This window comes from Kwoniella dendrophila, chromosome 11 (genome assembly GCF_036810415.1).
Source record: "Kwoniella dendrophila CBS 6074 chromosome 11, complete sequence".
Classification (NCBI taxonomy): Eukaryota; Fungi; Basidiomycota; class Tremellomycetes; order Tremellales; family Cryptococcaceae; genus Kwoniella; species Kwoniella dendrophila.
In genome coordinates, this window is record NC_089486.1 from 176,317 (window position 1) to 189,398 (window position 13,082).

Here is a 13,082-nt window from a genome sequence, read left to right on the forward strand (position 1 = left end):
TAACAACCAAGACCGAGTGTCCGATTTGGGTCACAACTCACTGTCAACGTAGACTCTTGATATCCACTGTCAGACAAGCTGGTTTTCAAGTATTATGAAACATTTTGATATCCAGGATAACCCACTATCTCCGAGAACCGATGGTCTATCAAAGGAGAGTAGAGATCATTATCATAAATTAGCTAATGATAGCGTGATTCAATGATTAGTACTAATTGCGATATCAGATGGAGAAATTGAATTTGTCACTTCCTTTACGTTTCACTCTATAAAACATGAGCATATCAGGGATAAAAGTCCGACTTTCTACTCGTCCAGTTCAACCAGCTGCCATTTATTTTACATGTACTGCACCGACATAATAATTAGTGATTTGGTGAATCCATTCGAAATATGGCTGGATTCGCAGAACGATTGATGCATGATCGTATCATCTCATCTAATCTATAGAATATGATATCTAGTTTATTCTAAGGGGTTTAAGCAAATTCAGTGAATTTACCTTGACCTTTTTCACCTAAAGCATTAGCTCTTTCAACTAAAGCTTGTTTAGCAGGTTCACCTGAACCAGCTTTTTCGATTTTTTCTTTCAAGTCTTTTATCTCTTCAGGTTCAGATAATTCAACTAATAAATCTAATTCAGATAATTGTTTTTCAATTACTGAAGCTGATGGTGCAGTTCCAGCAGCTTGGAAATAGTTTGATGATGAAATAACTGTAGCGATGGCCTATAAGAGTAGGGGAAAAAAATCATGATTATTAGTCTACGTTCATTCTCATGTCTTTCGAAAGAGAAAAGGATGATATGGTTGATGAAGACGAAAAGATCGACTCACTTTTTTCCATTTTTTGAGATTTTTTCTTGCAGCTTCTTTAGCTTTTTTAGCAACTTCTCTATCACCTTTTGAAGCTTCTAAAGCTTTCTTTTCAGCTTCTTTCTTTTCAGCCTCTTCTTTCTTTTTCTTTTCTTCAGCTGCTTTCTTTTCAGCTGGAGTTAATACTTTAGGTGTTGCTGAAGTACCTTTCTTTTTAGCATCTCTTGCAGCTTTTTCTTCAGCTTTAATTCTTTTAATTCTTGGATCTAAAGCTAATACATCATCAACTAAAACTCTTAATCTTGTATTATCTTCCTTCTTTCTTCTTGTTCTTTCTGATTTATTTTTCTTTTCAGTAAATCGTTTATCATCTCGGCTGTTGATGTGAAAAAAGGGATTGTCAGTTAATATCTGTAATATGTAAATCACAATATATAGCTGTGATTGATACTCACTTATCAGAACCTTCGTTGACTTCTTTATCATGCCATTCGAAAGATCTCCAAGAATCAAAGTTATAGAAGAAATCGTAGAAACCTTCAACTTCTTTTTTAGGTGCATCTAAAGAACCAAATTCTGGAACAGGTTGAACTTTTGAGAATCTACCTTCTCTAGCAAAGACTTTGTTACAGATATCAACGAATTCTTCAGGTTTTAATGATTTAAGATCAGGTACTTCATCTTCAATATTCCAATCAACTGAATCGAATTGTTTTCTTTTATCATTGTTGGTAAGTGTTTCATGGGCTATTCAATTATTCGTAAAAACACAGTTTGTCAGCTATAAAAAATAAAAAACGAGAGATACCTATGATTGATTGATGGGCTTACCTTTTTGGATACATTTGAAGAATGAATCATCGTTTGCACCATGTTGAGCAGCTTTTTTATCTGGGTGATGTCTAAGTACTTTTCTTCGGTCTATAGTCAATTATCATCGAAATGATTAGCTATATTCGAGTCTGCAATGCGTTCAATGATAGGCGCGGCGAGCTTGACAGCTCAAACTCACGAGCAACTCTAATATGTTCATCATGAGCTTTATATCTCAAATGACCTAAACCTAAAACGGCATAATGATCTTGTTTTTTCCATTCTTTTGGATCTTGATTTAAGACATGTTGAGGTTCATCTTCTTCACCTAAACCAGGATATTGTAAACCATCACCTTTATCTTCTTTTTCAGATTGTAATTTTTCTCTTTCTGATAAAATGAATTTATCATCTTCTTCAAAAGATCTTTGTAAAATTTGTCTTCTTGCTAATCCAATGAATGATGGTCCAGCTGGATATAAAGGTAATTCAATTGAAGAAGATGGTTTTGATGAAGATGGTTTTGACCATCCTGATGGTGTAGCATTAAGCTTGATTGGTAGAGTGACGACTGATGCCATTTTGACAAGATTTTGTATGTATATAATCTATATGATCTATAAAGTCTATACTTCAAGCATTCTAAGAAAAGGGGATCTATCGATAAAAACCACTCGTATGCACAATTGAAATTTCTGAAAAGTCGAAAGAGCAGCAACTATACAGGGAATATTTCTTGAATGAATTTATTGCATTTTATCCCAATCCTGTTAACATCAAGAGTAACCTCCATCTTCTTCGAACACCTTGTTTTATTAGCTTTGTCTATTACTTTCAACCTTTCGACTACATAATATATCCACTAATCATACATAGCATAACTGAATCAGAAACAGGATCGAAAACGACGAAAAGCAGAAGCAGGAATCGTTAATCTACCAGAAAGAAATAGAAATTTTCGATAATTGGTTTTCCCTAAATCAACTTACCGCCTTGAAATCTCAAAATGCAGCGTCCGAATGATCCATTAGCCCAAAGAGCATTATTGTGAGTTTTCTGCATTATTTGTCAATCTATTCAAATATATACATGTACTAATTGATTATAACCATTATTCTCACCCTCAAAAGTGTAAAGAATTTGTAAGTAGCGCTGTATACTCCTAGATATAGATATCAATCTTCATTGACTCACTAACCATTCCTCTATGATTTTATTTATAGAAATTTCAATATAACAGGATCAGATTTATATGATTTATTTGGAAAATATGGACCATTAAGACAAATTCGTTTAGGAAATGATACAAATTTGAAAACTAAAGGAACAGCATATATAGTTTATGAATCACCTGATGATGCAAAAGAAGCAATAAATCATTTAAATGGTTTTCATTTAATGGAAAGATATATTGTTGGTAAGTTTTTTTTCAAGTTTTTCAATTATTTCACATCATGTGGATATCAATTCAGAATGAAAAGAACAAAAGCGTAAATCATAAAAGCTAGAATTGGGTAATATAAATACATCGGTGTCGGTAACTGGCGTTTTGTTTCGCTCGATGTGTGAACTGGTTGTTTGGGTTGATAAGGACAGGATTACGGAATGATAACCAAAAAGGAAAGACACGCCTATAGACTGGATGCCAGTGTGTCATATCGATAAGAGGATAACTGATAAATATAAAAATTTTATATAGTGCTATACCACCACCCATCGAAACAGCAGGCATCAGCATTAGCGAAAGCAGAGTTACGTGCACGAGAAACTGCTTTAGCTGAAGAGAAGAAGAGGTTAGGTTTGAAAGATGAAGAATAACACTCTGTGCCACAGTATAATATGCTAGAAACAAATGACTTGTAATATAGTTCAAAATTGTATGTATAAATATAACAATTCATGACAGATGTTGAATCTATAAATCCGGAAACTCGATATATATTGCATAGCCAACACAACTTATACAGAGTGAGATTCGAGCGTTCTCTCTCCTAGGAACTAGGTGAGATATAACTTTAGGTCGAACCGATAGAAAATTGGTTTGGGATATATAGAAGATTTAGATTACAATATAGGATCTGAAACTGTTATTAACTGGTATCTTTATGTCATTATACACAACTTCACCTGATGACCGACATGTACGCCACCCTCTATCAGCATTTTAAAATCACATCCAGGCCTCCTCATACTATGCCATCGCCTTACATCAACATATTCTGGCGGGTATCTCCAGCTTCTTTCTGACGAATCTTCTCTAGAAGGGAGGAGGTAGCGGTTTCTTTGGCACTTGATTCATTGTAAATTTGCTTCCACGCATATCTTGTACACTGGAAGGTCGTCTCTGTTGATAGCCACCTGATTGATCATATCGATTATCACCTGGCTCGAAATCGTCTTGATACGGTTGTTGACTTTGAGCTTGAGAATAGTAGTTCCCATTGAATCTGTCATGACCTGCTAATATAATACACATCTCAGTGTTACTGAGATGAAGTGGACAGAACATTTGAACACTGACCATAATAAGACGATCTGCTATTATTAGAACTTGCAGGTCGTTGCAAAGGAGTTGTTCGACCGTTTGAGAATCCTTGCGAGTAAGATTGTGGCGACTGTCCATTCAAGGGCGTACTGTTATATCTATATCGTCTATATGTAGAACAAGTTTAGCATAAGTATAGGTTTTGAGCAAGCAATAAAGTAACGAGACTCACTCTAGATCGCGTTTACCTGGACTGGGGAAAGGAGGCCCTGCGGCATGTTGATCCATTGGTTGGAATTGCGGCTGTTGAGGTGCCGAAAAGTCCCTGTTTAAAAGCTGCGAATAATGTGGTTGTGAACGATTAATTATAGGCGTTGAAGGGGTAAAGCTGTTTCAAAATATCTGTCAGTCAAGCTTTCCTTCCCTCTGATTCTCGCGGGTGACTCTAGCCAAGTCAGTGACCAAAGAATCTGATGATGACTTACGGTCTAGCTTGTTGTTCAACTAAAGCTAATCTTTGTCGCTTTCCCAGTATATTTCCAATCGAAGGCACACCATCAGTTTCTCCATTTAGTCCTTCTTCCTCTTCCTCCTGAACCGTAGACAGCCTACTGCTAACATGGTTACCGTGTCCATTAGGTATCTGTGCATAGCCATTGATCGATGGAGGAGGCATATCCAAACGAGCTTGCAGTTCTTTGTTGGCGCTGGACATTTGTTCAAATCAATATGAACAGGTGGGAAAAGGGAGAAAAAGAAAGATAAACCAACATTTTTAATTCTACATTTTCTGATGCGTATATGTCCAGCTCATTCTTAAGTTTCTCATTCTCAGCCTGAAGGTAGATTACATTCAATCAGTAATCAGCACATCCATGACTAAAGCTCTATCGAAGAAGGTTTTTTCCAGGAATACTACTCACTTTGAGCTTTTCCACTTGAACTTTATATATGGCTCTCGGTTTTTTATGTTGACTAATTTGGTACTACTTTTGATATTAGCTTTGATCGTATTCGTGTACGACCAATTTACCTTGTATATTCCCCTTGCAACTTTAATTTTCTCTTGAAACTGTTTGAGATAATCTTTTATATGATTATCTAATTCCGTTGTAAGCTGCTCTAGATGATGATCGGCATTTGACAAATACTTTTCTTGAGCCGGTTGGAGCTATACCACCACAGGTGCACGTCATTTCATCTTTTCTGATCACCAAGCAATACGCAGTATACGTGCAATAAAGGGATATGGCATATCGATAACACAAGTACGATGGATCAGTAGAAAGAAGTAACTTACATTCCCTTCCTCCATCGTTACAGCTGACATTTTTTTACCACACACCGTGCATATACCTTCTTTTACTATGCAGAACGATATGTCATTGATCAATAGAACTATACTCCGAGCGAAAAATATGATAAACTTACATTCATGTTGTTCATCATTACATATAATATGACCACATGAAGTCATCCAAAAGATTTTACCTTTCTCGATACCATCCCAAAATGGATCATTACTGTGTGAAGGTACCCCATGTTCAATCAAACATATCTTTCTTCCTTTTTCGATGTCTGATACGAATAGAAAGGATAATCAATAGGATTTTGAGACTCACCAAAGATTACAATTAATATAATCTAAGAAAGGTAAACCTCCCTCAGCTTCTTCCTTTTTTTTCTTACTACTTGATTTTGAATTTGGACTTGAGGAAGAAATGTGTGATGATGAATTGACACCAAACTTTATACCTTTTGTTTTGACTGCTGGTAATTTTGATTTGGTTTCCATCTTGATCAGATCGAGTAGATTAGTTGTATATGTTATAGTATAGTATCTTCAAGTATATGAATGGATAATTGACATCTACCGAAAAGTTATTTTAGTAGTCATTGGTGTCAGCGTAGTAATCGTTAAAGATGTTCTGGTGTTTGCCCCAGCCACGATGAGTTAGTGAGGAAGGCTGAGCACGATATTGACTAGTAGAAGAGTGTGATTTCAGTCCTGTATGTCAGTAGCAATGAAGTAGAAGTAAATCAAGCTACCAGTTACTGTTATAGCAGATCTACTGGGAAGAATGAATGAACGAGAGTAAACCTAGTTGTATACTGTCATGAAGAAGATGATTGTAAAGAGAAAGAAGAAGGAAGGAAGATGATGTTTGGGAACTGAGTCCAGTCAACCAGGAAACCAAAAAAGGATAAGATGGCAAAAAATCAATCATATCGATTACACTGTACGCTGCTTGGTACAGTCAACCACAACCACGGTGAAAGGATGGTAAAAAGTAAAAAGAGCGTCTGTGCGTTATCATGTGTGATCGTACCTGAATTCGATTGCTGAACGTTTTATCTGTTTAGTCAATAACGGTTATCAAGTGTGCATGGAGCTTACACTTCATCTGTTCATCTATACATTGTAACATCTAATCTTTCTCTTTATTCAGATCGATAAGACACCAAACAATGATGATGATGATAAAATACGTGGTGTCATACTAATAACGATCAATGACCCTATGTCTGCTTCCAAATTATATAATGTGATGTGCGGTGGATCAGTCTCACCTTTGGCTCTATAATACGCCTCTTCTGGTTCTCCTATGAAAATTTATCGCTTGAAAATGGCCCATAACAGGACCCCACCTTGCCTTCTTTCTTATTTCATTTTGCTTTACTATACTTCTTCAACTCTATTGGTGAGATGTACGTGATAAGCTATTAAGTGGAATCTATGATCACATAGCTTCTGATACTCACTGTTATATTCTCTTCATGTGTGGACAGATTGCCTGAATTAATATGCATCTCCTTCTCTACCTTCATTCACAAAACCGATTTGACCTAAAACTTTATCTTTTATAGCGTGATCTCTCTCACGGCGTTTCTTTGAAGGGTAGATATTGCATCAGCAAAATCCAATCTATAATGACTTCAAACCTTTTATGCTTGCTTCTTCTCCCTACTCTAATCTTTTACTCTCCTGTGGATAAGAAATCAAGGAAATGGAACGCTCACATTTTCAGCATTGATTTTCTCCTCAACTTCGTTCCATGAAACTTCTTTTAACGGTACCATATCTTCCGCTATTAAATCCTGTTGATGAGTTCCAATATATCCATATCAGCTTTCAAATAATTATTCTGGGTCAATTTCATATGGTAAATAGGAAAGGAGATTTTGATATAGCAAGAATCCGAGATTTAATTCGAATACACTTACGATTTCACCTAAAGCAACAACATTTTCACCTCTAACTAATAAAACACCAATATCTTTATCTGCATATTCAAATTTGTAATGTATACGTTCTATACATGATTCTAAGAGGAAGTTTGCTATTTTGGTCAAGTGAGTTAGTCAACATACATGTTCATGATGCTTTAAAGGGGCAAGAACCCATCCATCTATGCGAAAATCCTTAATTCTCCTCCAAAGCTGAAGGGTAAAGATAGAAAAGACACCTCTCATATATCTCGCCACGACAGATAACTCGTAAGAAAATAGGCCCGAATGACTTACCAAATTGATCATATGATCTAAAAACACCTATTAATTTCCTACCATCTCTCAAAACCACTAATACTTTTTCTATTTTCGGGTAAGTGTACGATCGTGTCAGCTCCAATTATGATCAAGCATAAGGACCTGGATTTTCTGCTGGAAGAAGTTGTCAGACAAGATGAGGAAGTAAAAACTAACTATCAACTAAATCTACCAATGAGCCTGAAGTAGTGAATGGAATTAGAGCGTCCATTTTCTGCTGTGTTCCCTTGAGATTGGTTCCCTGTCTATTCTATTTACTTTGATGAGTGAGATTCGCCCGGTTGTACTTCTGTAGTGTATCTGATGTAGAGCTTGATCGAATTTTTAATTGCTTTGATGTATTCAGTAATACGAGCTTGACATACGACAAAGAAATATCGTTCGCGTTCACAAGAAAGCAGCTTGCTCCAGTATTTACAGGTTTAACTTGGAAGAACAACGGGATCAAATTTCTCGGTTAGCAACTACCGTTGTGGCACAACTTTTGAGATCAGTTCTTCGTTTCATATCATGATAGCCGTTGCTGTAAACTCAAGGTTCTTACATATGCATGAGATATTATATACAGTATATATATATACCTGGTGGATGGTCGTTCTACGATATTCCCATAAGCACGAGGTAATCAGGTTCTTCGTGACCTCGTAGATCTCCGTTGATTGACGTCTTCCTGCCCCTGATGTTCACCAGCACCTGCCTCAGAGAATTTAACTTCCTTCTTCTTGACTATAACACCGTTTGATCCAGTGGTCTCATCATTTTTGCCTTTATTATCCTTGCCAGGTATGATTCCGTCACTATGATGATGGTGTTCATTAGGTTACCACTTCATGCTTGATGAGTAAGTATTCCACATGTAGCTTACTTGGAAGTAGGTTCCAAATCTTGATCCTGTTCAGCAGAATCGACGACTAAACTAGAGCTTACATCATCTTCATCTTCATTGTCATCTTCTTCTTCTTCTAGATCTTGATCATTTGGATTGGGGGATATCTCGTCTTCATTTTCCTTTTCATCAATAACGCTGTTATCGTTGTCTTTATTTGAATGGTTATCGTCTTCTACAGTAACTTGATGATCGGTATGGTTATCTATATCAGAATTGACATTGTCGGACTTCTGTTGTCCCTGACCCGGATCAGGACTTGGAGAACGCTCATCCTCTTGCCCTTGTGATCGCCTATCCAGTCCTTCGTGCTTTGATGATGAAGCGTTTTCGTAGTGATTACTAGCCACCTTTCTAGCCAGTCTTTTGTTTTCTGGCTGTTTGCCCTTTGATTTAATATTTTCACTTCTATTTTGGCTGGTGGAAACTAATTTTTGTGTTGCATTTGTATTCTTATCTCTTTTCTTTCTTTCATTCTTTGTAGTCAATTCACTATTGATACCTTGATTAACATATTCATCAACTTGATCTTCCAGAACTTTCCCATCTATACCTATTTTAGACCTAGATTTCTTAAAATGTTCATGCCATGCTGAAGATGGATGTCTCGATGCTATTTCATGAAATGGGTGGGAGCGATCGTATGACTGTAAATGAATGATCAAAGAGAGAAGTCAACCAGATTCGTCAGGAAAAGGGGACATATCACCTTCACGGTCGAACAGACGAGATGAAAAAGCCAATGGTGAAGAAAAGTCTGACTTTCTCGGAGTCAAGGTTTTACGCCTGTCAAGAATAACTCACCTCAAGTTTGACATAAAGACTTTTGGTTGTTCTCCCCACTTTATCAGGTCTATAATAAGCAAGCCAACGTGCGAGAAAATCTCTATCCTCCGGTGTGAATTCCGTTCTATTAGAGAAACACATAGTGAGAAAGAGTATTCAATTAATATTCCAAATTGTTTGTAGCCGGGTAGTCTGCACAAGTCACACTAGCCGATCGAGATGAAAACTTACCTAGAAGTATGTCGTTCTCTTTTGACATCAACTTTTGCTTTCTTTGATTTCGTACTATTTTTACCGTTGACAGCCTTCCTCTTTTTGGGATCCTCATTCTCATCAATTTTCGTTGACTTCTTCTTTTTCGACTCCCTTTGCAATTTCTCTTCCGCTTGATGTTGATCGATCTTCTCTTTGATCCATCCAGGAGTATGCCAAGTTATATGTTTGAATCTTTCTTCTTTGGGTGGTTTAGCATTATATGGATGTGACGTAGGTATAATACATATTTCAGCTTGTTCCCAAGATCCAACTATCATTGCTCCGTTAGACTATGAAAGAGAAATATAGAGAGAAGTCAGCTCTACTATTATACTCGTCTAAAGACAGCAGCGGCAAGGTAATAAGACTGTGGGTAAATGATGATAAAGACATAAGACATACCTCAAGATCAATCATAATTTCTCTTCTTTTCGATTCACCTCCGTTATCAATATCAAATTTTGATACTAGAACTTTTATTCCATAGCCTGTCTCTTCTGAAAGAAATAAAGGTTTACTTTTTTGTGATAATGGCAATTCAATTTTCCTTGTGAAATAACATTTAGATAACCAATTATATGATAAAATTCTACCTAAATGTTCTTTGATATGACCTAATTCAGTCAAGCGTTTTAAATTATCTTCTTTGATACTCTTAGGATTAATCAATATTATATCTGCTTGTTCAGGTCCTAATACTGTATCACCGTTCATTTTCTACAATCAAACATGTGAAATATGAAGATGTAAATTACGTTAGCCCTTTGAGATGAAGTGATAGTCAAAATGCTATCCGAACTGTGATAACTGGATTTTCGCACGTAAACTCACTTCAATTCTCTTTATAAGATGATTGGTGATATCTTGACCTATAGAATCATCTAAATAAAATTCAACTTGATCCCATGGAAATTCTTCGCCGGGAGTTAACCATCTTTTACCTTCTGCATCTAACAAGATACCTTTTTCTTCCATATCCGGTTCAACATTATCAATATCGTCATCCTTATCTTCTTCTTCATGTTCTTCAATATTTCTCATCAAGATCTGTTTGTCTTCTTTCTTCTTCTTTTTTCCTCTTTGTTGATTTCCGGCTTGTTCCACTTCAAGTGATTCAGGTTGATCCTCCCTCAATACTTGTTCAGCAGTAACGCGTTTAGCTTTGTCTTTGGCCGCTCTATGTGATCTAGTTCTTGGCCCTGGTCCAGCTTCAGCTGTAATCGTAGTTGCTTTGGTTAATGATTTGACCATGGTGATATCTTTCTATGTCATCATTTAATAACAAGATAATATTCAACTTTGAGTTCGTTGTTAAACGCAAAATTCAATCAACATTAGAAAAGGGTAATGTTCTCACCTACACGTCCAAGATCAGTCGCGTTAACCGGTCAAATCTAAATACAATATCTATTCTACGTGTTTGATTCGATTCAAGGCAATTTTATAATTTGGGTATTCTCAGCTTGATGTTGCTTTGCAAGACGGATAATCAAGTAATCATGATAAAGTCAATCGACGTATTGATGAGGATGCATGGAAAAAGGTGAGGAAAATCAACTATTTGATGTTGTTAAACAATACAGATGTTCTAAAGGGGATTACTGGGGGTTAGGCGTTATAGATGTGGCGGACTGTGTGTGTAGTTCGGCTATCGGTTATTTAAGGTGACAGATTTACAAGTCTCCTTCGGAAATAAAGATGATAATCTTACTTTGAGCATTATTAATGAGATTAACGTTGAAGAAGCCAAGATCCTATCATTGATAGGACGACCAAGAGAAAAAAACACCAAAGCATCTGTCAGTGATCCCCTCGATGTGCTGCTTGCAAATATCAAATCTTCAGAAATGCAGCGGACAGTAACGCCTATCTTTCCCGAAGCGGGTCCATCAACGGATTACACTAGACCATCTTTATTCGATTTACTGGCTCAAGATCAACTTAGAGATTTATTCCATCCGGTAGTCCGGTATTTCTTGTCTGTAAGTGATCTGTGACTCAAAATGTTAACAACGATAGAGGTGATATATGTTGATTTCAAATATCACTATCTCAGTATGTTGCTCAGAGGTACCCAAGGTATCTACTTCGAGTCTTGAACCATCATGAAGAGTTCTTTGCTTTATTACTATTGATACTAGAAAGACATCATTTAAAAAGACATAGTCAGTTGGCGGACACTTGCTCTTCATTATCGACTGCCAGCTGATATATATCACCTGACAGACGCATCTGTATCCGAGCATTTCTATGGTTTAAGAACAATTCCAAGCAATTCATTAAAAACACCAAGATTAGATAGATTATATTCAAATTCCCCATTCCCGTCGCCAAATCGAAGAGATTTATCAAGAAAGCAAAGATGGGGATTGTTATTGTTCTTAGTCGGTCTACCATATATAAGAGCTAGAGCACAAGATTACTTTGATTCCCTAGGAGGTGGAAGGGATGTAGATGAGATGAATCCTGAAGATATCGGTATAGCTGTAACTAAGGTAAAGTCCTCCTAACCTGCTGCCATTGAGGAGAAAAGAGAAGAACTAACCTTTCTTGTTCAATGTTTTGGTCTGAATAGTCTCAGAAAATATTCAAACTGGTCTATCCCTACCTGAGCTTAGGTTTAGATTTAACTTTCTTAGGATATGATTTAGCTTATCTGTTTGAGAAAACTAATTATCCTAGACCTTGGCATAGATGGTTGGGATTAAAAGTAATCAGAGCTGGACCTGACGATGAGGTGAGTTCAGCTTGTAATCCCATTCAATCTACACTAATCTCCGAGGCTAACATTGCCACTTCACTTATAGACCGAATCATCAGGTATATTATCAAAATTACCACCTCTATTACCGCCCTTATTACTACTATTGAAATTATCACAGTGGTGGTATTCACCTTCTTCACCACGTTCACATCCATCTTTAACTGCAAATACAAATACAATCGCAGCTACGCATGCTGCTATATTACCGCCTAGATCCTTACCTATTTTACCTGAATCAAACCTTCTGCATAAACCCTCATTACCTCTCACACCGCCTTTAACGCCTGAAGAAGAAAGAGATGAACCACCTTTACAACCAGAACAATCAGAGATACCAAAAGCTAGTAGCAAGAAAGAAGAATATAAGATAACGAAGGACAAATATGGTGATTGTCCTTTATGTGGTAAAAAATGGCAAAATCCAGCTATTTTACCTAGTGGTTGGGTTGTTTGTTGGAGATGCGGTTGGGACGCCGTAGAAGGTGAAGATGAGGATGAAAATGAGGACAATGAGGAAAAAGAAGAAGATGACTTAGATGAAGAACAACAAGAGCAAACTGATATACGGCAGAAGGTACCGGAACAGGGGGTCACAATAACACGGAAAGGTAGAAGAGGAAGATGTCCTATAACTGGTGTAGCTGTTGCGCCAGGAGATCTAAGGAGAGTATTGATATAGTATCTATAATGTAGCATATTTGGTTCTCAAATCTGAAATGTGAGTTGACT

General features: G+C 36.7%; 6 protein-coding genes across 6 annotated transcripts; 2 read left to right on the top strand and 4 right to left on the bottom strand.

Annotated features, from left to right (window-relative positions):
* Window positions 1-479: 479 nt before the first annotated feature.
* L201_007611 (uncharacterized protein) lies at window positions 480-2,209 on the bottom strand (the record flags this gene model as incomplete). The annotated part of the gene is made up of 5 exons (XM_066223317.1): window positions 480-728; window positions 837-1,191; window positions 1,271-1,562; window positions 1,647-1,736; window positions 1,828-2,209. The coding sequence occupies 5 exons, from the start codon at window positions 2,207-2,209 to the stop codon at window positions 480-482; spliced, it is 1,368 nt and encodes a 455-aa protein (XP_066079414.1).
* Window positions 2,210-2,634: 425 nt separating this feature from the next.
* On the top strand, window positions 2,635-3,446 carry L201_007612 (uncharacterized protein; the record flags this gene model as incomplete). The annotated part of the gene is made up of 3 exons (XM_066223318.1): window positions 2,635-2,675; window positions 2,852-3,045; window positions 3,328-3,446. 3 exons carry the CDS (start codon window positions 2,635-2,637, stop codon window positions 3,444-3,446), a joined length of 354 nt encoding a protein of 117 aa, XP_066079415.1.
* Window positions 3,447-3,885: 439 nt separating this feature from the next.
* L201_007613 (uncharacterized protein) lies at window positions 3,886-5,908 on the bottom strand (the record flags this gene model as incomplete). Its single annotated transcript, XM_066223319.1, has 10 exons — window positions 3,886-4,088; window positions 4,150-4,280; window positions 4,346-4,501; window positions 4,599-4,820; window positions 4,885-4,949; window positions 5,037-5,099; window positions 5,147-5,284; window positions 5,414-5,478; window positions 5,545-5,636; window positions 5,736-5,908. The coding sequence occupies 10 exons, from the start codon at window positions 5,906-5,908 to the stop codon at window positions 3,886-3,888; spliced, it is 1,308 nt and encodes a 435-aa protein (XP_066079416.1).
* Window positions 5,909-6,913: 1,005 nt separating this feature from the next.
* On the bottom strand, window positions 6,914-7,873 carry L201_007614 (uncharacterized protein; the record flags this gene model as incomplete). The annotated part of the gene is made up of 5 exons (XM_066223320.1): window positions 6,914-7,003; window positions 7,135-7,212; window positions 7,339-7,454; window positions 7,639-7,707; window positions 7,819-7,873. The coding sequence occupies 5 exons, from the start codon at window positions 7,871-7,873 to the stop codon at window positions 6,914-6,916; spliced, it is 408 nt and encodes a 135-aa protein (XP_066079417.1).
* Window positions 7,874-8,287: 414 nt separating this feature from the next.
* L201_007615 (uncharacterized protein) lies at window positions 8,288-10,840 on the bottom strand (the record flags this gene model as incomplete). Its single annotated transcript, XM_066223321.1, has 6 exons — window positions 8,288-8,459; window positions 8,528-9,195; window positions 9,353-9,458; window positions 9,566-9,879; window positions 9,992-10,306; window positions 10,421-10,840. The coding sequence occupies 6 exons, from the start codon at window positions 10,838-10,840 to the stop codon at window positions 8,288-8,290; spliced, it is 1,995 nt and encodes a 664-aa protein (XP_066079418.1).
* A 596-nt stretch (window positions 10,841-11,436) lies between these two features.
* Window positions 11,437-13,032, top strand: L201_007616 (uncharacterized protein; the record flags this gene model as incomplete). Its single annotated transcript, XM_066223322.1, has 5 exons — window positions 11,437-11,571; window positions 11,646-11,754; window positions 11,816-12,084; window positions 12,165-12,326; window positions 12,397-13,032. 5 exons carry the CDS (start codon window positions 11,437-11,439, stop codon window positions 13,030-13,032), a joined length of 1,311 nt encoding a protein of 436 aa, XP_066079419.1.
* Window positions 13,033-13,082: the final 50 nt, after the last annotated feature.